The 26,682-nt window shown below is 45.9% G+C and overlaps 1 protein-coding gene across 3 annotated transcripts; it reads right to left on the bottom strand.

The window, feature by feature from the left end:
• Positions 1 to 486: 486 nt before the first annotated feature.
• USP40 (ubiquitin specific peptidase 40) lies at positions 487 to 26,176 on the bottom strand. Of its 3 annotated transcripts, none has more exons than XM_042035373.1 (32): positions 26,078 to 26,176; positions 24,157 to 24,373; positions 23,856 to 23,923; positions 22,976 to 23,089; positions 22,024 to 22,188; positions 21,445 to 21,591; positions 19,914 to 20,057; positions 18,751 to 18,879; positions 18,392 to 18,493; positions 17,710 to 17,817; positions 16,739 to 17,060; positions 16,221 to 16,302; positions 15,213 to 15,384; positions 14,648 to 14,732; positions 13,814 to 13,884; positions 12,616 to 12,935; positions 12,045 to 12,171; positions 11,663 to 11,720; positions 11,350 to 11,403; positions 10,500 to 10,588; positions 9,987 to 10,073; positions 9,457 to 9,493; positions 8,910 to 8,974; positions 8,720 to 8,794; positions 8,169 to 8,295; positions 6,966 to 7,060; positions 5,673 to 5,791; positions 5,122 to 5,187; positions 4,688 to 4,898; positions 4,469 to 4,564; positions 3,623 to 3,717; positions 487 to 2,478 (listed from the first exon to the last, which is right to left on the bottom strand). In XM_042035373.1, the coding sequence occupies exons 2-32, from the start codon at positions 24,353 to 24,355 to the stop codon at positions 2,373 to 2,375; spliced, it is 3,735 nt and encodes a 1,244-aa protein (XP_041891307.1). In that variant the 5' UTR covers positions 24,356 to 24,373; positions 26,078 to 26,176; the 3' UTR covers positions 487 to 2,372. The 3 variants fall into 3 exon arrangements, with proteins under 3 accessions (XP_041891307.1, XP_041891306.1, XP_041891308.1); XM_042035372.1 differs by having other exon boundaries at positions 10,500 to 10,627; XM_042035374.1 differs by lacking the exons at positions 487 to 2,478; positions 3,623 to 3,717; positions 4,469 to 4,564; positions 4,688 to 4,898; positions 5,122 to 5,187 and adding an exon at positions 6,836 to 6,870 and having other exon boundaries at positions 5,699 to 5,791; positions 10,500 to 10,627.
• Positions 26,177 to 26,682: the final 506 nt, after the last annotated feature.

Raw genomic sequence — 26,682 nt, forward strand, 5'->3', positions numbered from 1 at the left:
GGAGAAAAAAAAAAACCCACACCCTAAAAATAATTAATTTCCCAGAAAGTGGCTTAATATTTTCTAGAAGCTAATTGCCAGTTTCACTCAAAATCTGTTGCTCAGAATAACCAGTCAAAATTACTCATTAAAACTGGGATAAAAAAATTCCCAAGACTTTTTATGAGTCTGAGGCTCCAGAGTGGCTTTAATTTGATTAATTTAATTTGATTCTTCCCGATGGGGGAATCTTCCCAGCCATCCTCAGTGGCTCCAGTGCTTTCTCCACAGTGACTGGAAACGTGAGACAAAGCAAAGCTGCTCCTGCACTCAGAGCCCTGAGCCAGGAGCCTCAGGAAAAGACAAGAGCCACAAGGGATGGGGAAACCTCACCCAGAGATGGGAATGTTGGTTCAGGAACACTGGAAAATTAAAGCTAATTAATAATGATGTCAGAAACCAGTTTGTGCCATGCCCAACCAGTGAGACATCCACAGACAAACCAACTAGGCAGATAGAAATGACATTTTATTTTGTGAAGAACACTTGAAAAATAAAGATGAAAGCTTTTCCACGCTTTGCAAATAACCATCAGAACCCATGGAGTCACAACAACTCCATTTTCCAAAGGTGTTTCCTCCCCCCAGCCCCGTTTTCCATGAAGTCTTTCACTGTGGAATGGCCCACACGAGTTTTAAGGAAAAAAAAAAAAAATGCATTTTGAGCCAACATTAGAAATAATCCAAGATTGGTTCAGTGCAGGTGCTGCTACATTACACTTGAACAAAGGCACAAAATTCCCACTTGGAATTTGCATTTCAGTTTCTCCAAACTTGTTGTTCTCAGGGAGAAACCAGAGGGAAGGCTGAGCTCAGTCCGGCTCTCCAGCAAGAACCAGAGGAACTGAAGTGACAGCAAATAAATCCACTGGGTTGGAACCATCCAGTGACACAAACCTTTGGAACCAGCACCTCTGATCCCTGCTGTAAACCCAGGCGACACAAATGGAGAAGGGAAAACATCAGCTGCCCTCCCACGGGGCAGAAAATGTGTCCATGAAACTGGGATTTTTCAGGATTCAAGCGAGTGAGGACATTGAACAGCCCCGTCAGCAGAGAATCAGCTCCAAAAAGCACAGGAGCACCTGCTGAATATTAAAGATATGCACAGAAATAAATAATAATCGTGTGTTTCGTAGTGCTTTTCACCTTCTTGCTGATGGCTGAGTGTCAGTTTTGATCTTTCTGTTGTCTGAAACACCAGAATATTGTTAACCTATAAAAGGTACACGAAAAATCTCACCTTTGCCAAAATCTGAGGAATCTGCTGAAGTGGCAGCTCCTACTACAAAATCTACACCAAAAAGGTCAAATATTTCCTGCAGCCCCCAAAAGCAGCTTGTGTTTTGTCCTCTCATTATGACAGATTTAATTAAGGATAATCAGGCTCACTTAGGAGTTAATACTTCAGAACCTTTGAGCTGCTCACACCCCCTGCTCCCACAGGGGCTGGAGATCAGCTCAGGACACCAAGAGAAACCTGTTCTCCAATGTAACAGAGTATCAAAACAGCTGGAAAGAGGAGAAATGAGGGAAATTCGTCTGAAGAGGAGCACTGACAATAAATACAGGCCTTCTTCCCGAGTACAGTAAAACCCACTGAAGATCAAACATCAGATCTGTCCATTTTTCCAACCGTTTTTGTCTGTTAATGAAGTTTAGGGCCAACAAAAACGCCCTAGAAACTGCAAAATGAAGTTTATGGGCAACAAAACAAGCCCTGGAAACTTCAAAAATGTAAGATTCAAAAATGTTGTTCCGTATCACAAAAGGTCTCCAGGTTCTACATCTTGACAGATCCTGGATTTGCTCTTTTTTGAGCCAATTTCCTTCACTTTGTTCAGAGATTTCCACATTTCCCTCATTCTCAGGTCTCACCAGCTCCAACAGACTTAGGTTTGGAGGTGAAGAGAGAAAAGCAATTTCTGGTATCAGCAGTAACTTCAGTGATCAGAGCTGGGAGAAAACTCTAAAAAGAGATGACTATGACTGCATTAAATCTCAGTAGTGGTGGTGCAAGGGGTCAGACCTGACCCAACAAAGCATTTAGGGTGATGACAAAGGAGTCACCGAGGGGTTATACAATGTATTAATCCTTTTCCTCCAACATAAAGTGCATTTACTCAGCCTGAGAGTAAGTACCACACTGAGAAAGGGACCTTAAAGCACTTCCCCAAGAGAGAGCAGAAGAAAATCAGAGTTATCCCAAATCCTACACCCAGTTTTTCCTCAGGGATTCTTGAAGACACTTTGGGAAAGCCCCTCTTGCTGCTGGAGCTGAGGTCCTGCAGGCCAGGTTAGTACAGGGTGGTGTGGGCACAGCAGCTCCTGGTGCTATCTGAACACACCCACGTTGATGGAAAGAGCCACTTCTGGTTTCCGGGGCTTCGTGGGGAGCCTCTCCTCGGGGAAAAAGGGATCCTGGACCCGCTCCTGGCGGCTGGAAAACAGAAATGATGGGGTTAATGTTTAGTGCTGAGCCTCAGCAGGGTGAGCCTGAGTTCCAGGGAGCTGTAAAACAACCTGTGCCAAGGAGCTCATTTTCATCTCCATGGTGTGCTCCAGGAGAAAAAGCCACAAGACTCAGTGTAAGAACACTGAGAGCCAGGAGTTTGAATTATCCAAGTGCTCCCTTCAGGATTACTGAAGTTGTGTGCTCTGACAGCACCCAGCCACCGCTGGCCTCAAAAATTATCCCATTAGTCTGAGCCATGGAATGGTTTGGGTGGGAAGGGACCTTAAGGACCATCCCATTCCACTCCCCACCATGGGCAGGGACACCTTCCACTGTCCCAGGCTGCTCCAAGCCCCAATGTCCAGCCTGGCCTTGGGCACTGCCAGGGATCCAGGGGCAGCCACAGCTGCTCTGAAAAGCAGCAAACACTTTGCATGTTTCTAAAGTGTAGGAACCCAGAGTGCCGAGAATATTTCTCTGCCTGTTTTTAAGGGTTCTTACCCCCCTGAACAACACTGTTTTAGCTTCAAACCTTGGAAAAAATTGCCAACAGTCAGACAAGAACTAGAAAATACAGTGGTGTGAATCAGGTGATAGACTACGATGTAAGATTGTCACAGGGTGAAAAATTTAGAGGTTTTGGGCTTCTCTTTGTAGTAAATAGGTAAGAGTAAAAAATATCAAAATGGAGGATTGTTGCTGTTCTCTAAACCTTCTTCTCCTTCTTCTACTACTCCACGTTCTGCAGTAAAAGTAGTTTGGATTGATTGGATAGAGAACTCCGCAGTTCCTGCCCGTGTTACTGAACAATTGGTAGGAAAGTGAAAATAATGCACGTTTTTACTAACTATTGGTTAAAATATCTTTAAAAGGGCGTGTAAATCTTGATAGAGAGGCTTCACTCCTGCTTTTCTGTGCTCTGTGCTGTACCTGGGTCACGCTGGTGGCTCTGTTCGTCTGATAAGACTTAATAAACAACTATCTGGAAGCACTGAAACTAAAGGAAAAGTCTCCGTTTCTTCTTTGAAACTCCTTGCAAGGACTTTTAGAAAATTCTCTCCCATCCGGAGGGACTTGATTTGTGGCACGGTTCAGTGTCACTAAAGAAAATGAACTAAACACTCACTACCTTTTCTTCTTCTCCAGTGCCAGCTGTCTTTGTTTCTCTTTCCCAATGTCGTCCCTCACGGTGCTGAAGTCCTTGGTGTCATCAAGGAGAAGGTTCTGTTGTGAAAAAGGATTTGAGAGATCAAAGTCAGAAGGTCAAACTATTTCCTAGCTGTTCCTCAACGGACACAATAAATTTTCAGATTGTTTCTTTTGACTAGTTTTGCACCAATTAATTTCAAGTTAATTAGAATTGCAATGGTTTGAGTTGGAAGGGATATTAAAGATGATCCAGTGCCACCCCTGCCATGGGCAGGGAACCCTTCCACTATCCCAGCTTTCTCCAAGCCCCGTCCAGCCTGGCCTTGGACACTTCCAGGGATGGATTTTTTCCCTAAGCAGCAGGACAGGACATCACATTTTTCTCCTACTGCTCTAAAACCCAGCCAGAATATTCTTTCCTTCTAACTAAGCCTTACTGCTAGCTCAGAGCTCAGTGCTGGGTGATTCCTTTTTACACCATAAACCAGAACTGTCATAGTTCAGTAATCCATCATATGTAACAGGTTTGTATCTATAATGGGATTTTTAAAGGGCATTTCCTTGGGTTTTACTCAGAACTTCAAAGAAAAAACAACAACAACAAAAGTCAACAAAATGAGGGCAAGAAAAAAGATCCAGGAGAAAAACAAAAAGCAGCAACAGCAGCAAGAAACGTCCTGTCAACACAATGCAATGTCCAAAGCCACATCCCAGTACCCTCAGAAACGCAGCAGCATGAGAGAAAACCAGGAAGAAATGAAGATACTGCAAGGGGGACAGTGTCTGAACCTAATCCTCGTGAACAATTAAATCCAAGGTAATTTACCTTCACCCCAATGATGTCTCCATCCTTGAGGTGATAAGGTGCTGACTGCAAACTCTCCTGCTTTTTCCTCCTTTTCCTCTTGGAGATTTGCTGTGTCTGAATAAAACCAAAGCAGAAGAGTTTGGAATTCTCCTTCAATACAATCCCTAAGGAACTGCAGCCCAAACCAACATGTGCTCCTCTCCAACAACTGTTGGGTTCTGTCATTCCAGATCTTACCCAGCTAGATATTGGCAGCCACTCAAATCTCTCAGGGAAGTATTTGGCTATTTCAATTTTATCTACAGGGAGACAATAGTGAGAAGCCACTCTTTGCCTCAGAGCCCAGGTCGTGCATTCCTTGGAGATATCCCACACCAAATCCCGGGAGTCGGAGTAGTCCCTCTCTCCTGGTATTCCCATCTGGACTCGCAGCAGCAGCTCGTGGGGGCTGGCAGCAGGATGAGAGAACAGACATTTTTTGAGCCATGCTTTCAGAATTCCCAGCTTTCACTCCCTCCTGCCCTCCCCTCACTTTGTTTGTGGAAAACAATAAACAACTTCCAAGGTTTTCCCACATCCTGAGAGCCCTGAAGTTCAAAGCTGCTCAGTCAAGGTTCCCCTCAAACACAGAGCTGTAAGAAATAAGAGAAACAAGGATCTTGAGCTCTTACCCCAAATTCTCTTCTTCTTGCAAGGGTTCTATGCAGATTTCCACTCTGGCACCCAGCCTGTAGTCACTGCCAACAGAACAGAGATTGTCTATGTGGCTCTGGAGCCAGGCTGGGAGAGCTGGGGATGCTCACCTGGAGAAGGGAAGGCTCCAGGGAGAGCTCAGAGCCCCTTGCAGGGCCTAAAGGGGCTCCAGGAGAGCTGCAGAGGGACTGGGGACAAGGGATGGAGGGACAGGACACAGGGAATGGCTTTAAGCTGAAAGAGGGTAGTTTTAGATGGGATATTGGGCAGGAATTGTGCCCTGGGAGGGTGGGCAGGCCCTGGCACAGGGTGCCCAGAGCAGCTGGGGCTGCCCCTGGATCCCTGGCATGTCCAAGGCCAGGTTGTGCACTGGGGCTTGGAGCAGCCTGGGACAGTGGGAGGTGTCCCTGCCCATGGCAGGGGTGGAATGGGATGGGCTTTGAGGTCCCTTCCAACCCAACCTGAGCTGATGAGTCTCCCCACAATAGATCCCACATCCAGCCTGCTGCACATTCCCCAGGAATCCCACCTGAGTCTCTGCTTGTTGTCCCGGAGGAGCTTCCCGGGGCGTCTGCTGTCCACTGTCCAAGCTCTGAGGAATGAGGGCAGGGGCACAACCTGCTCCTGGCAGCAGGGCAAGGTCAGAGCCTGAAAACCAGAAATACTTTGTCAATGATTTTAGCAGCCAAGTCTCCTTGGGAAAACAGAAAACCACTGGACTAACTCTCAAAAAAGAGGGCAAGGTATTGAGATTTATTCCACACCAGCTGTTGCTTGTGGCTATGACCAAAATACTCACTTTTCAACCTCCGAGGGAGTTGGATTTCCCTCCCTCTCAACAATTCTCAACACAACTTCCATTTCCAAAGGACCAAATTTCTTTTTTTTAACCAAAATTTGAACAACTGGGAGGGAATGAGGCTGTTGGAATCGTTGCCCCAGTCTCTGGCCAAGTGCTGAGCTCCTCTAAGCCCTTCCCAAGGACACAACACTTCCCATGCTCAGCCAGTTCTCCTTGCTCAAGCTGCAAACAGTTTTCCACAGCAGTAGCCTGGCAGAGTGCCCAAAACTGAAGTCCCACCCAAAAAATGAGTGCTGGTATGGAGCAGAACCAGGTGAGAGATCCTTCCCCATGCAGTTCGAGTAAAATAATCAACTGGTTAAACCACACAGAGCCCTTTGACAGGACTGGGTTATGTATTTTTGTGTGTTTGGGGTGGTTTTGGGGTTTAGTTCTTTCATTTGGGGTGTTTTACTGGGTTTTTTTGTTTGTTTGTTTGTTTTGGTTTGGTTTTCAGTGTATTAAAACCATACAAAGATATTTTTGTTTCTGGCCAAAGAAACTTGAGCCAGACCTTCCTGGCTGACAAACCTGTGCACCCCAAAGCAATTCTTTATTCATCAGGTTCCACATACAGAAATAAAAATTAAAAAAAAAAAAAAAAAGATGCAGAAAACTGATACAGGAACAATGTGGAAATGGCAAAGTGGCTTTTGAGGAGGTGCTTGTTATGTGTGTGCTTCCCATGGAGAGCTTTGACACTGTGAAAGAAAGAGAAAGGCTGCAAGGCAGAGTTTCAGCTGAGTGCAACGAGGCTCCCGCAGGCCAGGCCACAGGACAGGGAGGATGGGGACTGCAGGGACACTAAGGAAGTGTCTGAGCTACATGCTCCAGCTGCTCTTGGTACTTACCAGTGGTCATGGCATAAGTGCCATGGCACAACAGACTGGAGACAAGGGAAAAGGAAATAAAGAATAGCTGTTAATAGAGCTCAAGTGATCACAGCTCTGCTGCACAGTCCAACACAGGAGAGCATCTAACCTGCATCTTCAGATCTTCCAGAGAGGCTTCTCCTGCTATCTCTATCCTGCCAGCATAACAAAGATCCAGGCCTGTGTGGGTGGGTTCTGGTGGAGCTTTGAAGGGGGGGAGAGGGAGGAGGAAGAAACAAATAACAGAAGAATCAACACGATTTGTATAGTCCTGAGAGGTAACAGTCACTTCATGCTCACATTTCACTTAGGGAAGGGGCCTGACCTCCAACTTTTTGGAATCCACTTAAAAAACCACAATATCAAGGAATCCCACACTGGTTTGGGTCGTAAAGGACCTTAAAGGTCACCTCATTCCAACCTCCTGCCGTGGGCATATACAGCAGGTGAAACACACCCTGACAGTTTCCAAACAGTTCCTATACAGATCCTATACTGCAAATTTCAGAGCTAGGAGCAGTTATTCCCGTTGATAAATCCTGTTAGTTACCAGTTAAAACTGCTGCAAGCAAAGTTAAACTGCTCTTAGCTCCACTACTGAAATCATCAGGGGAGAAAGTGAAACTCAGAAAAGCTTTGAGACAGAAGGAGAAAAATGCAAAGAAAACTTCTGCAAGGAGAGGGGTCCTGCCCTGCAGCACAACTCAGCACCAGAGGAATATTACTTTTAATACAAAATGAAAAATCAATTTGTTCTCCATTTTCCAATTCTGTTATTTCCACTTCATTTTCTTCTCCCTTCTCAACCCTCACTTGATTTTCCTGCCCTGCCTGGTTTTTGATTTGCATTTGACCTTTAGGAGAGCAAACAGTTAAAACACTGCATTTAAGGTCTTTTATTCTATGCAGGCTTTGCCCATCCCTCCTTTTACAGCTTCCCAAAAAGCAGCATAGCCTGAAGGGAATTAAATGTGCTCTCGGCAGTCTGGCACTTGAAGCCAATCACCTCTGTGCTCATGAAGGAGATGCTTTCCAGTGCTGCCACTGCCTTCAGTACAGAGACTGAAAAATAAAAAACCCCTGCTACCAAATTTAGTGGGGTTTTGAGCAAATCCAGCTGAGGAACATCCCTACATCAGGATTATCCAGCATTTATGTCCAAAACTGCATCTGGCTCCTTTCACCATAACCTTGATGCAACTCATGCAGCTCCTCCTAGGTTTCAGAAGGATTTGAAGGCTTTGGATTAAAATGTGGGTTTGACTCCAAGAGCAACCACAGATGATTCCTTTCAAAGCCTGGCCAAGCTCACCTGCTGCAGCAGACACCTGCAAAGCATCCATCTTCCAGGTCACCCCATTCACCTGGTCCTGTGCATTCTCTCCATGCTTCTTATGGCTTGAAGGCTTCAGCCACCAGATGGGGATCTTCAGGAAACCCTGCAACAGAAAATACCAGGTGGCTCAAGTGTTCTGCGCAGACAAGGAGAAGTTGCACCTTCAGCACAGGAAGAGAGGAAAGATTTGTTTAAACCTAAGCTTTGGGAACAGGCTGCCTCTTTTAGAAATGCCCAGGGAAGTGGAGGAGTCACCATCCCTGGAAGTGTCCAAAGAATGTGTGGATGTGGCACCTGGGGATGGGATTTAGTGGGGAGCACGGTGGTGGTGCAAAAATAACGATGCTACAATTCTGCAAGGGAGAAGCTGTCCCAGGCCAGGCTGGACACTGGGGCTTGGAGCAGCCTGGGACAGTGGGAGGTGCCCCTGCCCATGGCAGGGGTGGCACAGGATGGGCTTTGAGGTCTCTCCCAACCAAACTGATCTGGGATTCCAAGTATCCAGCCACTGCCCGCTCTCCTTTTACCTTTTCTGGAAGCTTTCCTTCAGTTACAACCAAAGTGTCTCCTCTGCAAACGTTGAGTTCCTTCAGGGTGGCATTCTGCAGGAAGACAAAGCACAGGGCCCGTGTCAGTCCACACCTGCCTTTCTCCTCAGGGAAAGTCTCCACGGGACATGGAGCAAAGAACCTATGGACTGAAACAGGATCCTCTTACTTCCTGACTTAATGCTTCCCCTGCTTCGTAGCACCAGTCAAGCCTTCTCAAATGCCAGTTGTCACCTACCAAAACCCAAAAAGACACACACAGAAAATTAATTAGTCACTAATGCCAGTTTGGGAAAATATTACAGAACTCTTATGAAGTGTTAAGGGTCCTTTTCCTTTTTTTTTTTTAATCTGCTTTTTAAACACAGCTCTGACTAAATGAATTATCACTTTCACCTCTTTCCCCAGATCTTTTGCTATATGAAAATAATCTTTTATTTGCATCGTTTTGTCTTCCTCACCTACCTAATTCTTTTGCCTGGTTTCAGAGGAAAAAGAAGCAATTCCCATGTGTCAAATTATCATTCAAATTTACAACAAGCTCTTTAAAATAAAAACTGTATTATAAAGATCTCATGTTTAGAATTCTTTCCCCTCCTCACATTACAACAACACACAGACCATTGAAAAACTTACAAAGGTCTAGAGGTAGGAAGAGCTGTCCTAAAAATGATAAAATTTCCTTTTAAAAATATGTAAATAACAACACAACCAACCTGATAATCCAGATTTCTCCAGCATTAAATTGAGACACTGAAAAAATAAACATGGAGGAGAGTTGTGTCAGCGCTGAGGCTGGGAAATAAATCTTTTAGCAAATCTATGTTAGAATTTTCTGACATAAAGAGCGATGGTCAATTCTTAAAACAATACAATGAGATAGACAAGATGTATTTGGGCCATATATTAAACCCTTCATGGAAGAGATGGTTTTCAGGCAAGAAATTCACCACATCAGCTGAGGCAGCTTTCCCAAACTGGTAAAAAATTAAACCTGTGCTGTCAAGTTTGTTCCTTTACCTGAACAAATTCTGCCCCAGAGTTTGCAGATGCACCTTTTAAAAAAAAAACCAAAGCTGCAAATTCAACATTTTCCAGCTATTATTGGCCAACACTGCCGGGCTGGCTGCAGCCAGAGCTTCCTTCACTCCGTGCATGGCTCTTCCCAACTCCTCTGCCTCCAGTTCTGTGCAAGGCAAAGGGTGTAAGGAATGTTGTCCAGGTGCTTGGGAGCAGCCAGCCTTACCTCTCTGACAGAGGCAGTCTCCTCCACAACTATCTCCATCTCAGGGCTGCAGTTTTGGTCACTCCCAACCATGAAGTACAGGAAGAGCTGAAAATCCAAATGCAAACTGTCAGAATAAATATGGGAGTGTAGAAGTACAGTGCAAAAACAATTCCTGTGGCAAGAATGTCATTAAGCAGCATTAAAATGGCACAAAAAGCCAAGAGAGTTGAGTTATGGCCATCAGCAGATCCTCATTAGCCACCCCTGGTCTCTAGAAATGCACAACTACTCCTTCTCCTGCACATCAAGGCCAGGCTGGACGGGGCTTAGAGCAGCCTGGGATAGTGGAAGGCGTCCCTGCCCGTGGCAGGGGTGGGATGAATGAGCTTTAAGGTCCCTTTCCACCCAAACCATTCTGGGATTCTGGGGTATTTACAACTTGCACATTCCAAGAGCAATATCCCCCTTTTTCCCCTTATTCTCTTTAGGAAAGCCCCTGCACCAGGCTCCTCCCATCCCACACTGCTGTACCTGAGTGGAAGCTGGAGCTTTCCCACGGCACAGCCCGAGCAAGCTTCCCATCTTCAGCTCTGCCTCCTTGACTGTGTAATCCTCAGGCACTTCGGGGAGGACAAAACCAGGGAGAACGTCAGCAGCTGCTGCTTATAAAAACATCCATTTTATCATCTTTAGAACAAGCTGAAACCCTTCGGTGGCCTTTGGAGAGCTTCACTTGCACAACTCTGAGAGCAGATCAGTGAGTGTCCCATGAGGGGAGCAAAGGCATGGACATCTCTCCAGGGCTCCCTGTCCATGGTTTCACCATTCCCACCGTGAATCCCCTTCCCCACCACAAGACCAGCTGGAATTTCCCTCGCTGGAACTCATGTCTGATCCCTTCCTCTGGGAAGGATCTGTCCCTGCCTTCTCTATGATTCCATGCTAAGGAGTTCAAGACTGCAATCACCCCTCCTCCCTCCAAGCCTTTTCCTCTTCAGGAAGCTGGAAGAACCCAGCTTCCCTCCTCTTTCACACATTCCAGCTCCCAAACTATCCTGGGTGCTCTCCTCTGGAGAGGCCTTAATTTATAAGGAACAAAGCTGGGGGTCCTTTCCCAGTGAGCTCTGCCCATCAGGAGCACAGGTGGATTAGGGATGTAAGGAATAAAACCAAACTCAACATTTAAGTTTAATCTCTACCTTTGTATTGGCACTGTTAGTTAACCTTAAAACTGGAAAAACCCCCCACACAACTGGTTCAGTTAAGACTAGAAATCAGCAGAGTTAAGTGTGGGTACTTCTCTCCCAGGAAAGGACAAACAGAGGCTTAAAATCTCCCCAGTGAATTTCTTACAGAACAGTGATGAGACAAATCAATTTACCTGGAGACAGAAGTTTCCCATTGCCATTAACAGGTCTAAGACAGCTCTCGTTTGCTGCAGCAAAAAGGGCAGGAAAGACAGAAGTATTAAGAAATTCAAATAGGAAAAAATTTGGCTCAGAATTTCAACAGGTAACACCTTTCAGATTAATTACAGCAGGTTTATCTCAGAGGCCACTGTGACATCCCCTGGAGCCTCCATCAACAGTCTCAGCGTTTATTCTTTCGCTGAAAAGGAAAACTCTACCACTAAACCCACTAAAAAGCCAGTACATTGTAGCATTACCAGAGTGACAAAGCAGCTGAACACTTACCCAGCTCCTCCTCCAGCTGAAGCTCCCGGATCGCTTTCATTTTGATATCTGACATCACCTACAGACAGGGACATTAAAAGGGACATTAACACCTCCAGCCAGGAATGCCACCAACACCCCTGCCTGTCCAAGTGCCAGTGCACAAAGAGCACCAAATCATCCTTCCCTCCTCTTTTAGCTTTGGTTAGCGACACCACCTCAAACTTCCACTCACAGGGTGGTCCAAAGATCATTCCGTGTTTTAGTGTTTGACACTAGAACACTACACTGGTTCAAGCTACCTGCACACAGCCCAGGGACTGTAGCTCTGAGCTCAGCACTATTTTCAGCAGGGAAAAACTTAGTCCCTGGGCCAAGCTGTCCAGGAAAGCAGAGTCCTTACTGTTTCAATAGTGGCAGTGATTTTAACGAGTTTCTCCTCCTCTTCCACCCCACAGAAGTTTTTCACTTGGAGCCAGCTGATGTCATAGGTGAAGGCAGTCAAATTCCCACTTGCCACGTTGACAAAGCTGTGGGAATCAGCGGTGCAAGGACAGTCAGAGACAGGGAAACTGCACACTGGCAGGGCTGCACCACTCACCAGCACAGCTCCCACCTAAGTGGATGGTGTTAAAGTTGATGGCATCACACAGAGCAGAGGCCTCAGGGAGCACAGAGTGTCATGAGACCACAAATTCGCCCCTGGCAGCTTTGGATTCACTGAATGTGAGTTGTCACGGTGTTTTTCCCCTTTACAAGTGTATATCAAAGAATGTGACTGTTGCTGCACTTTGAGGGCAAGAAAAATCTACTAGCTGATAAATACCTGGTCTCCAAATCTTAAGATGAAAATACTCGTATTTGTAAGCTCCAAGGGATAATTAGTTACAAGGATCTATCCTGTTAGCATGATTTGAACTAAAAGGTTTTGTCAAAATTGCTTTTTTTGTTTAATTACAATCAGAAAAGGTTACCTCTGGTCATGGCTGTCTAAGATCAGCACTGAGCACCCATCCCTGAGGCCAACACTTCGGACTGTTTCCTTCATGTCTTCCTCACGGAAAACTTCCCAGTTCTTGGCTTCTCCCTCTGCTCCCGAGCCATTCTTGAGGATGATGCCTCCGGCTGGAGCCAAGGCTGAGTGCAGCTGGCCCAGGCTGGTGCTGCAGGAGAACACGTGCTGGGCCTCGCTGAAGTGCTGCCCCTTCCCGCCCTCGTTGTGCTCGGCCAAGCGAAGGACATTGACCACCACGGGCTCGTGGTCAGGGCCCGTCAGCACCTTTGTGCCTCCAACCTGAGGGAGGGAAGGAAAGAAGGAAGGAAGGAATGCCAGCTTTGTGTGGGGCTGGCCCATAAAATACAGGGGAGACTGGGCAGCGAGAAAACTGGGGCAAGAAATGGACGCTCTCCCCTCACAAACAAACCACCTCTGACCAAAGCCTTACTGAACAACCAACCAGAGTAACCCACAGGAGCTGGGAAGAGAAAGCACAAAGTTATCCAGAGAAGCTGGGGCTGCCCCTGGATCCCTGGAAGTGTCCAAGGCCAGGCTTGGCCAGGGCTTGGAGCAACCTGGGATAGTGGAAGGGGTCCCTGCCCATGGAAGGGGGTGAAATGAGATCCTTAAGTCCCTTCCCAAACCACTCCATGGTGACAGCAGCTGGAAAACCAGTGGACACTTGGCAAAATCAAAACCACAAGAATTTAGCTCCTCAGGACATTAAAGAATTACCCAAATGTGACTGAACATGGTGACTTTACATTTTAAAACTTGGTCTTTCTGATATTCAACCTAAGCAATAAATAGAGTTCCTTGCTGAAGGAAATTTAATGACACCAAAGCTGGAATAGAAAAAACTGTATCAAAAACCAAACAAAGACAAAAACAACTGTTACTACATGTTTGGCTGATTTTGTTTGGTTTGGGGTCTTTTTGTTTTTGAGAAAGCTGAAACAAAAGGGATATTTTTACAGTAAAAAATGTTTAAATGTAGCATTTTATTCCATTACAGAGACAGAATAAAATGCTGTTTCATAACCACTTCCAGGGTAAGCAAAAGCCTTAATATTAAATGGAAGATGGGAAACTCCAAGAGGAGCACAGGATTTCAAGAGCACGCACAGTCCTTTCTCTTCAGAGCTGACAAGGAAGGAGTTGTTTGGTTCCTTTACCTCTTTGCCATTCCACACGAAGATGTCTGCTCCATCAGCCAGCCCAATGCCATCCAGGGTCAGCTCATCTCCTAAAGAACAGGAGCAAATCCTCAAGTTCTTGCTCCCCACAAAACACACAGACAGGGTCAGCAAGTTTTCAAAAGTCACTACACTTAAAGAACTGCACAAGCATGGGGAGGAATGTCTGGAGCAGCTCTGAGTGTCTCTATATTTTGATGTCAGCTTCATGGAGAGTTGGGTTATGTTCTGGTTCAACACTCATTTTCTGAAGCTGACCACAGAGAACATAAAATTTTAAAGTTACTGAATAGGTTTTTAAAGACTGACACTTAGAATTGCCTAACAAAGCAAAGCTGGAGACAAAAATGATTATTTAAAAATCTGATGTACCCTTAATAAATTAATGAACTCTCTATGCAAGCATTTCCCTTTACAAAATTCTTACTTCACTAAAGTCTAACCTACATTTTCCTTTGATGTCACCCTGGCTCCTCTCTTCTATCCTCTCTTCCAATCCTATGAAAGCAAACATCCACAAGCCAATCAAGGGCAAATTACAGACTGAAACGTTCTTGTCAGCAAATGTGCTTAACTTGCTTAAGATCTGCAGTCTTACTGCATTTCACACCAACGACTTCACAGCAAAGTCTCAAAATCATTCATTTCCACTAATAAGAGTGAAATCAATAATTTAAATAACTCAACATGAGTCTGATCTAGAAGAGTGTTCAGTACTACACATCTCCAAGATGGTTTACAGATGAGATCTTTGATGTCTGCAGGAATTAAAATACAGCAATAGCATGGAAGCCTTGCATGCAGTGCTCTTACCATCAAGCACCTGGTACAGATGTAATCCTGCTGGTAAAGGCTTGGCCATACTGAGAACCATGTCCCCTTCCCAAGATTCCAACATCTAGTTGGGAAAAGTAACCAGAAAGATTATATAAAATAACAGTGAGCAGTAATTCAGCATTCCAAATGACAATCTGCTGAAAGCTGTCACAGCCTGCCTCCCAAGCTCACTTGGTGACAACTTAAATTGGTGACTCCTTGAAAAGATGAAGACAAATCTGCCACAAAATGAAATATCAAGAGTAAGCCTGGAGTTCTGCAAAGTGTCAATCCATGGCCATGCACATGCTGCCCAAATTAATTCATTAGCTCGTGTGAATTTTGAAGTCTCCGTAGTCAAAATTCCAGCAATTTCATGGCTTCAAGACCAGATCCCACACCACTCTTTCCTCCTGGGTAAGCCCATATTAAATATTTAGCCTCCTAAACCCCATTTACTGTTGAAAATACCTCCTTGACACAAAGACTGCAGCATAAACACACTTGTAAATGTTGCAATGGCTCAATTAAAATGAAGCCTGAGTTTATGTAGTGCAGGTACCTGGAACACTGCCTGTCGAAGGTCTCCCAGTGTTCTCCTCCTGTCAATAGTCAAATCCACCACGCTCTCTTTCCAAGAAAGTGAAGGATGCAAAGCCCCGTTGTGGAATTTATAGCAGGAGCTCAGGTGGAGATGTAGATCAACGCCATTGCTTGCTGAGTCACATTCAGCTCTTTGGGAGAACAACACAACAAACTGGTGAACTTAACACCAAACAGATGTCTCTGTGTAGCTGTCCTGGAGCTGATCCCCCCAGGGCTAAATTCCCTGTCACATTCCCTCCCCTCCTTTATACCATACCTGGTTCTACCAGCTCAGTGTAGCAGCAAACATTTAAAAAAACAAATCAGTGGAATTCACTCAGACAGAATCCCCAGATGGTTTGGGTTGGAAGGGCTTGAAAGCTCATCCAGTTCCCCCCTGCCATGGGCAGGGACACCTTCCACTATCCCAGGTTGCTCCAAGCCCTGTGCAGCCTGGCCTGGGACACTGCCAGGGATGGGACAGCTACAGTCTCGTGTGAAACACTCCATAAAACCTGTCACTCTTGTGTCTGTAGTTTGGTATCTTAACTGTGATTCAGGAGTTATCAGCACTTGTGTCCCTCAGCACAAGGGACAGTTTTGTCCAACCTGAATACCACAAGCTCTTCCCTCCACTTTTCTGGCAAAGAACAAAATTTATCTGTTCATTCACAGTAAACCAAGTCCTTCCCCCTTCTCCCAGTGGAGAACTCCCTCTATAAACACAAGTAAGATAATGCATTCCACTCTCTCCCCAGAACTGCAGTGATTTGCACCAGAAAATGGTACAATTTGAAACTGTAAGTATGTTTCCCTTGAAATTCTGTGGGATGCTTGCTAACAGGGAAACCAGCAGAAGGTGGATATAGAAATTCTGTTCTTCAATTAACCCCCTATGACTCTGCTCAAGTTTCTTTCCTTTTGAATCCCTTGGGAGTCCTGCAGATAAAAGCTGCTTCAGATGGGTACAGTGACACCAAAATACCTCTTTTTTTGCAGCTCTGTATTAGCAGCACTCATTTCATTCAGCAGGTGCTCAGGAATTTGGTACCTTGGATTTCCTCGTGCTGCAACAAAAAAAATACAGGCTCAAAATGTGGTTTGGCAAACAAGAAAAGTGATCAAGATGAGACATTACAGTACAATAATCACTGGAAACCCAGAGAAATTATGTTCATAATAGAGAAAACTCAACTGCAAGGTGATATAAAGAACAAACAAATGCTTTTACTCCTTCCAATCAATCTTTCTTTAAGGGAAATTAACACATAAATGCCATTACCAGCAACTTGTATTTGTTTCAGCTGATGCTCTGCTGTTATTTTTGGAGCATACTAAAATAAATTAGTCAACTGAAGCCAATTAACAGGTCACCACCTCCTTGTATCTTCATTTAAATCTTTTTTCAAATGATCATTACAAGGAAAACTGGTGGAAAAAAGCTTGGAAAGGACAAAAAAGCCCAAGAGCCCCCCCCAGAATGTCCAGATGAGCTTTGTGTACCTTCAGGAGGCCTTTTCAGCTGAGCTTTTCTGTAGAACAGCATGTAGGCACTCTCTTTACCCTGGAATTGTTTCTCAAGATCCTTCTCCTTGATGGGCTGGACTTTGGAATCATTCAGGTCAAACCAGTGGCACCCAGCAGAAGTGGCCCTTGGCCTTGGGGGGGTTTTCTCACAGTTCCACTGGACATCATTCTTCTGGGGAGGGCTCTGGAGATCTCGTCCACGAGAATCCAGCTTGAACAGGAGCTTGTGGGTTTCCTTCAGGCCTACCCTATTTCCATCAGGGCTCAGCTGGAATATCTGAGGATGATTCTGCAAATACTGAAAGGAAATAAAGGACAGGATGAAGAAGATGCCAAGTTTTAAATGCAGCAGCCTGCATTAGGCTGCTTCACCTGATTCTCCTCAAAGTGAAACACACACCCCATTATTACTTCAACCCTCATTTTATGGTGCTTCCTCGTGTATTTTCTCAGTTTATCTCTGCAGAAGCCTCACATCCACACTTCACACCTACATTTAAATAGTTGTTGTGGAAACTGCAGGTAGCTTCCTTCAAAAAACAGGCAAACATCAGTTTTCCACCTACCTACAACACAAATGCCGAAGTATTTTTCTTAAAACATCATAAAATACAGTTGGAAAACAAGGATTTACTGGAGTATTAACTTCATGGACATACTCTAACCAACCAAAAAGTGGGATACATTTTCAAATCCTCATTTCTGTAGCTCAGATTAATTTTTTATAGGCAAATCATGGAGTTGGAAAAAAAAATACACAAACTCTCAGGCAGACAATTCCTTGGGAATCTTGTGTTTCCCAGCCTGCTAGTTCACCTTACAAACCTCTCCCTGCACATGCTAATCCAAGGACCCGTATTCTCAATTGTCATCCCACTGACTATTCAACAGGAATAGAAATGATTATAAAAGTTACCTAAAACCAAAACCAACAAACCTGTGATTACCTTTCGTAATGCTCCGTATTGTTTTCTGTATTTCTTATTCCAGGACACCCCTTTCTTCTCCAGTAATTTCTGCCCTAACTGATCCACGGGGATTTGTTTAGCTTCTTCCTACAGAGAAATGAAAAACTGAGGTAGCAAAGGCTACAGAAGTCAAGGGATCAACACAAAGAAGCCAGTTTTAAAGTGCTTTAATCATTCCTGGTTTTTAATAAGCTGCTGTAGCATCATCTGGAGCTGTGTCAGGGCAGGGTTAGGTTGGATATCAGGGAAAGGCTCTTCTCCCAAAGGGTGCTGGGCACTGCCCAGGCTCCCCAGGGAATGGGCATGGCCCCGAGGCTGCCAGAGCTCCAGGAATTCCGGGACAACATTCTCAGGGATGCACAGGGTGGGATTGTTGGGGTGTCTGTGCAGGGCCTGGGGTTGGATCAGTGATCCTTGTGGGTCCCTTCCTGCTCAGGATATTCTGGGATTCCTTTTGCAACAGCTTTGGCGAGCAACTTTAGAAATATTCCAAAAGGAGCTTTTTCTCCATGAAGAGCCACTATTAAAGTCAAGTTTTAAATGCTTCACAGCAGGTTCAGAAGAGCTCTGGACACTTAAACCTGCCCACTCTCACCAACAGCAACCCCTCGAAGGTTCCCTAGTTCCACAGCCAAAGCAATGAACTCCTTACATACCATACCTCTGATAAAATCCCTTTTAAGACTGCCAATGGATTTTCTGTTTCTTTGCCGTTCTCAGTGTCTCTTAAAGCCTTATCTTCAATCAGCCCATCCTCTTCTTCCTGGGGAAGAAAGACACTCACAAATATGGTTGTTTCACACACAATTAGAGGGTTGGATTATTCCGTGCTGACATCATCATGCACAACTGAGGAGTGTGAAGGACATTCTGATAAACTGCCCCTTCTCCATGAGGCAGGACACACAAAGCCTCATTAAAATATTAGTTAAGTTTGGATGCACATTCATCCACTAGCTCTTAACATTTTTCTGCAAAATACGACCTCTAAAGCAAGGAAGAAAATCCTTCAGGACTTACTTGGAGTTGCCAGTTTCCTAACTGATCCACATCTCTGATATAAACATGATAGTGTCCTCCATAGCAGCCACCTTTGTGTATAATAACAGAGAAGAGCTCATACATGTACTCTGAATCATCCATTTCAGTCTTTAAAAAGAAAAACAATAATTGTCACAATAGCAGAGGTCAGTCTCTCACTCAAGGACAGCTTTACACCTTCAGCATCACTTCAGACATTTCTCAGTGTGTGTTTTGCATGTGCAGAGATTGATGAGGCTTCTCAGGGCTGGGGACGCAAGGAAGGACTGACACAAGCCATGGAGCAAGGCACAGGCTGACAAATCATAAAATCAAGGAATGGTTTGGGTTGGAAGGGACCTTAAAACGCATCTGGTTCCCTGCCCTGGGCAAGGACAACTTCCACTGGACCAGGGTGCTCCAAGCCCCGTCCAAGCTGGCCTTGGACACTTTCAGGGATGAGGCAGCCACAGCTGCTCTGGGCAGCCTGTGTTATTAAACAAGCAGGATGCTGAACAACACTGGAAATCCAAAATATTTTCAATTTCAATGTTTGTTCACAACCAGGCTTGTTTTGCTTAAAAGAGAAGAGCAAAAAGAAGCAACACTTAGAAACACAAAAACTGAGGGGGGGAAAAAAAAGCTTCCTCAAATGCAAACACTGAGAAATTTCCAAGCTTGCATTGCAACACTTCAAGAAGAAAAATGTCTGTTCCATAACAGTGCCTCTATTATGTTGTTTATGGGCCAAAATTTGTCATCAAGCAATGGCACAGCTCAGTTTATAACCAGAATCATATTTAGGAATGCAAACAGAGATTCCTGAGAAAAATGGAATAACCACAGGCACATAAAGCACATACAGCTCAATTTATACAGGATGTTATCAGAGAATAACAACACAAAAATACATTTCAATTTCCATTTCCAGATAATAATCTTCCTGTCAAGGAAAGGTTTGATAACTTCTGGGTTTTTATTATACCCTCCCCCCCTGTAGCTATAAGGTACTTCCCACTCAGCTCAAAAGTGGAGGAGGACACCACGAAGTTCCACAAACACCTTGCCCTGACAAAATGCAAAATAAAAAGACAACCTCTCCTTGAGATGTGGGCTCTCTGCTGAGCATACAGCAACTTTTAACCAATGTAAACGGTACCCACCTGCTCACAGAAAGGCCTCAGGTTGATCTGGATGGGGAATGTGTAGCAGCTCGTTTCCTTGTACCTCTCACACTTCTCAAAGTCAAAGTTGAACCTCAGCAAGGAAATGGTGAGGAAGGGAGGCAGCTTGCGTAGCTTAGCAGACTGGGAAGGGATTTAAAAGACATTTGAAGCACAGGGTTAGAACAGAACTGTGCTTCCACGCTGCTGTGGACAAATCCTTTTCCAAAAAGCTTTGTAATCACCAGGCAGACAAGATCAGTGCCCTCATCTTTAAAATGTCTTCATTAATTTTCAATTTCTCTTCCAACCACACAACCTAAAAGCAATCCAGATCTTTCCCCCTGCTAAGCCCCACATCCTCCTTGATTGGTGATCACCAGCCCCATACTTGGTCCTGCCACAGCAAATAAAGGACATTGGTGACATTCTAGTCAGTTATGACATTTCCATAGCCCACATTTCTACACAGGCAGTCACAGAACAACCAGGAACTGAAGTCTCCCTCATTGGTACAGGGGAGCACCTTCGAGGCAGGAGAGCCAGGATAATCCATTTCAGTGAGGAAGGGTATCAATCCAGATCCAACCACTTGATGTGTGAGCACAGAGAGAACCCCTGGGAGAAGTAAAACCAGCCATGCTGTAGCACCTCTGACTGCAGGTGTGGATTCCACGGCCACGTTTCTGAGCCTTTCCAATGTCTCCACCCTCTCCTCCACCAGCAGAGCCTTAACAGGGAGGCCCCAGGAACACACACAGCGTTTAAAGAAACCTCCTGAACCAGAGATTCCATCTGCACCCACAGCCTGGCAACCCCCAGCTACGTGATTTCCTACCAAAATTCAGAGTTCCCACTCTCCTCCTGCATGGATGAGCACTTCTGATACACAACTTACCCTGGCCTGTCCTTGGCTTCCCTTTGGACTACTCCCTCCACACCCAGAGGGCTGCAGGGTTTGGCCTTCACTCCTCCTGCAGGAGGCCAAGGAGCTCTGCTGCTGGGACGAGGGCAGAGTGCACCAACAGCCTGAGTCTGCCTCCCTCCCCAAAAACAGAGCAACAGCTGCTCATTGTTTTTTCTCTCTCATTTGGGTTCTCCAGAAGTCAGTTCCCATGATTTTTCTCTCATTGCACGCATCTGTTTGTTTTTATTTTATGCTCTAACTTATCTTTTAGCCAATCCTCCACAATGCCCAGAGCCAGGGTGCAGCAGACATAAAAACCTGCAACAATAGCTGGAAAATAAGCCACAGGAGCCTTTCCTGACATCTCTGCTGAGGTTTCACAGAATCCCAACATGGTTTGGGGTGGAAGGGACCTTAAAGCCCATCCCATTCCACCTCCTGCCATGGGCAGGGACACCTTCCACTATCCCAGGTTGCTCCAACCCAGCTTTGGACACTGCCAGGGATCCAGGGGCAGCCCCAGCTGCTCTGGGCACCCTGTGCCAGGGCCTGCCCACCCTCCCAGGGAGGAATTTTTTCCTAATATCCCATCTAACCCTGCATCATCACACCCCAAGGTGTTACCTTTGAAGCTTCAACAAGTTTATCGCAGGCTCCACATCGATACAAGTTGTCATTCTCAAAGTATTCTTCTTCCACGTACATGTTCCACAGGGCCTCCTCCAAGCCAGCCACACCTTTCACTGCCACGGTGAGGTCTAAGAAATCTTCCTGTGCAGAAAGAACAACAAGAAATGAGGTTCTGAGGGCTGTAAGTTTGTGGTGATTAGAAAGATACTCATCCTATTCATCACAGCTGATGGGGGAAAACCCCTCATACATTCACAGAAGAGAAACTGATTTTAAAAACTGGGGGTTTTTTAACTACAAAGAGCATTAAAGAGCAAAGATATGTTTTGCTGTTGTTACCTCAGCTCTCTGCTAACTACAACCACCAAAGGCACTGCTTGTGAACTCAGAAGATGCAAAGCATTTGGGTTTTTACCCCAGATGGAGATGGTTTAGAAAATGCAGACAAAACTTAAAGTCCAACACTCACTACCGGGATCCAACAAAGATGACATTATTTCTGGACTTTAAAAACAAGAACATCTGAAGTCAACAGACTGAAGAGAAGCCACCATGGAAGATCCCTGGCTCTACCTGTCTCTCACTGACGTTCTTGCACTCCTTACAGACAATCTGGTTGACAACAATGCCATGGTACAGGCGGTTGATGAGGTCGTGGCCCGACGTCCCCACGAGGGAAGTCTCCAGAGCACTGAACAGGATCCTGTTCAGCTCCTGCACATCGTGCTGCCTCATCTCCTGCAGAAGGAAAACCCAACAGGAAGGAATCAAACAGGGCTGCGCTTGGCTTAGGGCTTAAAACCAACATATACGGAGTGTCACAGAGTCTCACTGACTACTCATACATTTCCTCCTTGAGTAATCAACTACTGCCTTTATTATTGTTATTTTTAATCTGGTTATGCTACAACCCACCTAAGACACTTTCACTTGGGTACAACCACAGAATTCCAGAGTGGTTAGGTTGGAAGGGACCTTAAAGTTCATTTTGCTTCCATCCCCTGCCATGGGCAGGGACACCTTCCACTGTCCCAGGCTGCTCCAAGCCCCAATGTCCAACCTGGCCTTGGACACTGCCAGGGATCCAGGGGCAGCCACAGCTGCTTTGGGCACCCTGTGCCAGGGCCTGCCCACCCTCACAGGGAGGAATTCCTTCAAAAAATTCCATTTAAACTGACTTGCTCTCCATTTGAAGCCATTCCCTAGATTTAGATTAATCTCTGACTAACACAGTTCAACTTGGGTAAGAATCTAAGTATCTAAGGACAAGAAGCCTGTTGGAAAAACACTCCTGCAAAAACGAAGGAAAAGCAACTGGGATTGTATCTAAGAGAACAATCATCTTCTGCTCCTTCCTATGAACAACTGCCACGGACTCCATGTGGAGATCCAACAGGATACAGCAAGAGCTGACCCAATCCAAGTCACCTCCACAGCTTGAGGGATTTTAAGGTATTTCCTAAACGCCAGACTTTCAAAACCCATCTCCATTTAGGGAGAAGCGTGTTGGGACAGAGATTGGCACCTCATGGCTGCTCCAGCCGAAGCTCTCGGTGAGGTCTGTGGTGGATGCAGCCTGCTGGTCCAGGAGCAGGAGCTGAGCAAACAAGCGCTGCAGCTGCAGCGGGATTATCCGAACCTGGAAACAGCAAGGAGAGGACACAGCCAGCACGTCAGACACAGCCTTCCAACCAGGCATTTCAACAAAACCAGAAGCAATTTACTACAAAGTTGGTGATAAACTACCCCTGTCTATCACTTGCAGACCTCAGGCTACTCAATTCACACCAAGTCAGACTTTGCTCCCAAAAACCTGCAATGCCACACCTTACACAGCCAAGCAGAATCTTGGAATGGTTTGGGTTGGGAGGGACCATAAAGCTCATCCCATCCCACCCCTGCCACGGGCAGGGACACCTTCCACTGTCCCAGGCTGCTCCAAGCCCCAATGTCCAGCCTGGCCTGGGACACTGCCAGGGATCCAGGGACAGCCCCAGCTGCTCTGGGCACCCTGTGCCAGGGCCTGCCCTCCCTCACAGGGAACAATTCCTTCCCAATCTCCCATCTAAAACTACCCTCTTTCAGCTTAAAGCCATTCCCTGTGTCCTGTCCCTCCAGCCCCTGTCCCAAGTCCCTCTCCAGCTCTCCTGAAGGGCTTGGTGGTGGGGTGGAACGAGACAGGAGGGAGAACATCTCAGCAGCAACAGATTCAATATCTGATTGCTGAAGCAAAACCTCATGGCAATGAAAGCTCAGAACTGTGTGAAAATCCAGTATCAGCCAGCCCAAACTGCCTCTCAGTATCAAATTCAGGTTTTCACCCATTTTCATAACTTTCACACCAATTGGAACCATATTCCTCCACATCAACATCGGACAGTGGCAGACAAGGAAATTCCCAACACCTTTGCCTCCGGTTTCCTGCTGTCATCCAGAGTCCCGAGTTCTTCAGGTCCCAGGGAGAACAGAGCCTCTGCAATTGGAAAAAAAAAAAAACATTATTTAAAAAGAAAACACTCCCTCTTTAAAAATTAAATGTATTTCAACGTGAGGCATTACGATGTTCTTCTGCAATAATTTATTTGAAGTGAAATGTACCCCAAAATTACCTGAGTTCATTATGTTTCTTTAACAAATCACCAGAAATGCGACTCTCACTAAAATATCAACCCCAGCGTTATCTTAAGAAGGTTTTGAGCCCCTCACCTCGAAATTCAGGTGTGAAAAGCAGAGTCTGCAGAAGGGAATTGAGGTAGCAGGTCCCACCCTGGTTTTTGATGCCACTGAGGTTGGTGGAATCCCTGGGAGCTGGAGGCTCAGACTCTCTGGGCTTTGATTTCTTCCCTTTCCCACAATGATTGCTCGAAATAAAGGAAAAATCCTCTTCAAATAAGTCCCCAAACATCGTGAAGGCAGAAGAGTCCTTTAAAAAGATAAAACAAGCATTTACCACCAAAAAAATGCAGCTGAACCTGCCCACCTCAAATCCTCCAAGGTGAACCTGGGAGCCCTGACTGAAGAAATTGTTTATTTTTTTTCCCCCCTCTTTTCCTGGTTATTTTAAAAATTAGTGCCAGCTCCATGTAGAAGTGCAAATTAATGTAACAAAAAAAGGTTGATCCAAAAGCATTTCTGTTACCACAGGTCTGAACAAACCAGAACCAAACCCACCACAGTTCCATTTTGCACAAAGTTCTTATTTATTCCTACACATGAACTGGCCCCTTCCTTGGATTATCCTTATCCACCTCCTCCAAATCCCTGGAACTTCTTCACCTGAGACATTAAAGCAGAAAGACTTTAAAGTTTCGCTTTCCCAGTGAACATAAATAGGAAATAAATCACTTTGCATTGGCTTTTCCTCCTCTGAATGCAGCTCTTACCCCTCGACTGCCTTAAAAACTCTGTACAGGCCCCTCCTCCCAAGCTGCTGGATGTCATTCCTGGCCTTGGCACTCATTCCAAGCTGTCTCCCAGCCTTCATTCCTGGTTCCAGTCAGGCCTGTTGCACTTCAGCATTCAGATTATTCTCCTCCCTGAATGCCCAGCAGCTCCTGAGTGGATTGTTTATCCCAAAAAAGGGCCATATATCCAGGAGACACCACCCACCCACCGCTCCAGAGAGGCACTCGAGTGCCAAATCCTCCCTCGCTCCTTATTTCTGGATCCTCCGAGCGCTGCTTCCCTTAAAAACCACACAGGAATGTCGCCTGCAAGGAATTCTGGATGGCCCAGTGCTTTCACAGAGCAGGGACATCTCAGAGCACAGGGCCTCAGCCTGCCAAGGCTGGAATAAATCCACGGCAGGAGATCCCCAAATCTTTCCAATAAACCCACAGCCAGAGATCCCAACCCCCCCCTCTAACAAAGCCATGGCAGGAGAAAACAAAACCCTCTACTAAACACATGGCAAGACATCCCAAATCCCGCAGCAAATCCACGGCAAGAGATACAAAATCCTGTAGTAAATCCATGACAGGAGACCCCAAAACCCATCCAATAAATGCAGGCAGAAATCTCCAAACCCCTCTAATAAACCCATGGAAGAGGTCCCAAAGTGGTCTAGTAAAGCCAGAAGATTCCCAAACCCCTCTAGTAAATCCATGGCAAGAGATCCCGACCCCCTCTAATAAACCCATGACAGGAGACCCAAAAATCCTCTAATAAATAAATCCATGGCAGGAGACCCAAAAATCCTCTAATAAATCCATGACAGGAGACCCAAAAATCCTCTAATAAATCCATGGCAGGAGATCCCCAGACCCCTCTAAGTTATCAATGACAAACGATCCCAAAACCCCTCTAATAAACCCATGACAGGAGACCCAAAACCCCCCTAATAAACCCATGACAGGAGACCCAAAACCCCCCTAATAAACCCATGGCAGGAGACCCAAAACCCCTCTAATAAACCCATGGCAGGAGATCTCCAAACCCCTCTAAGAAATACATGCCAAGAGACCCCAGAACCCGCTAATAAATCCAGGCAGAGACCTCCAAACCTCTCTTAACAAACCCATGACAGGAGACTCCCAAGCCCCTCTAACAAACCTATGCCAGGAGCCCCCCAAGCCCGGCAGTCTCCCCCGGGCCGGCGATCCCCAGCCCCTCCGAGCCCCTCACTCACCGGGCCCGGCCCGGCCCTACGGCCACGGCCCCGCGGCCGCCGCCATATTTGTTGTGTGGCGCCGCGCAAAGCACGCCGGGACCGGCGGCCCGCGGGGAGGGCGGGAAGCGCGCGGGGCATGCTGGGAGTTGTAGTTTCCCCTGCGTGAGGGCAGGGGGCGTCCTGGGAAGCTGTGGGACCTCCAGCCCTGGAAGTGCTCCAGGACACGCTGGATGAGGGCTTGGAGCGATCTGGGATAGTGGAAAGTGTCCCTGCCTATGGCATGGGGTGGAACAGGATGAGCTTTAGGGTCCCTTCCAGCCCAAATCATCCTGGGATTCTATGAAGAGCAGCTCCTTCTTTCAAACAAACAGTTGTTTTGTGGCGTGGATTTATTACAGTCATTTGGGATCTCCTCTCATAAATTTATTACAGGGGTTTTGGGACGTCCTGCCATGGTTTATTAAAGCATTTCGGGATCTCCTCTTGTGGATTCATTGGAGGGTCTTGGGGATCACCTGCCATGGGTTTATTAGAGGAGCTTGGGGATTCTATTGTCATAGATTTATTAGAGTGGACTGGGGATCTCCTGCCATGGATTTATTAGAGGGATTTGGGGATCTCCT

The sequence above is a fragment of the Corvus kubaryi genome, unplaced genomic scaffold (genome assembly GCF_017639235.1).
Source record: "Corvus kubaryi isolate FWS band 111438036 unplaced genomic scaffold, C.kubaryi_AGA036_p1.0 37383, whole genome shotgun sequence".
NCBI classification, from domain to species: Eukaryota; Metazoa; Chordata; class Aves; order Passeriformes; family Corvidae; genus Corvus; species Corvus kubaryi.

Coding starts and splice junctions, on each gene's coding strand:
- USP40 (XM_042035372.1), bottom strand. CDS start 24,355: ATGTTTGGGGACTTATTTGAAGAGGATTTTTCCTTTATTTCGAGCAAT. Junction 14,733..15,212: donor TTCGACAGGCAGTGTTCCAG/GTACCTGCACTA, acceptor TTTCCCAACTAG/ATGTTGGAATCTTGGGAAGG. Junction 11,404..11,662: donor TCAGCTGGAGGAGGAGCTGG/GTAAGTGTTCAG, acceptor TTTTTGCTGCAG/CAAACGAGAGCTGTCTTAGA.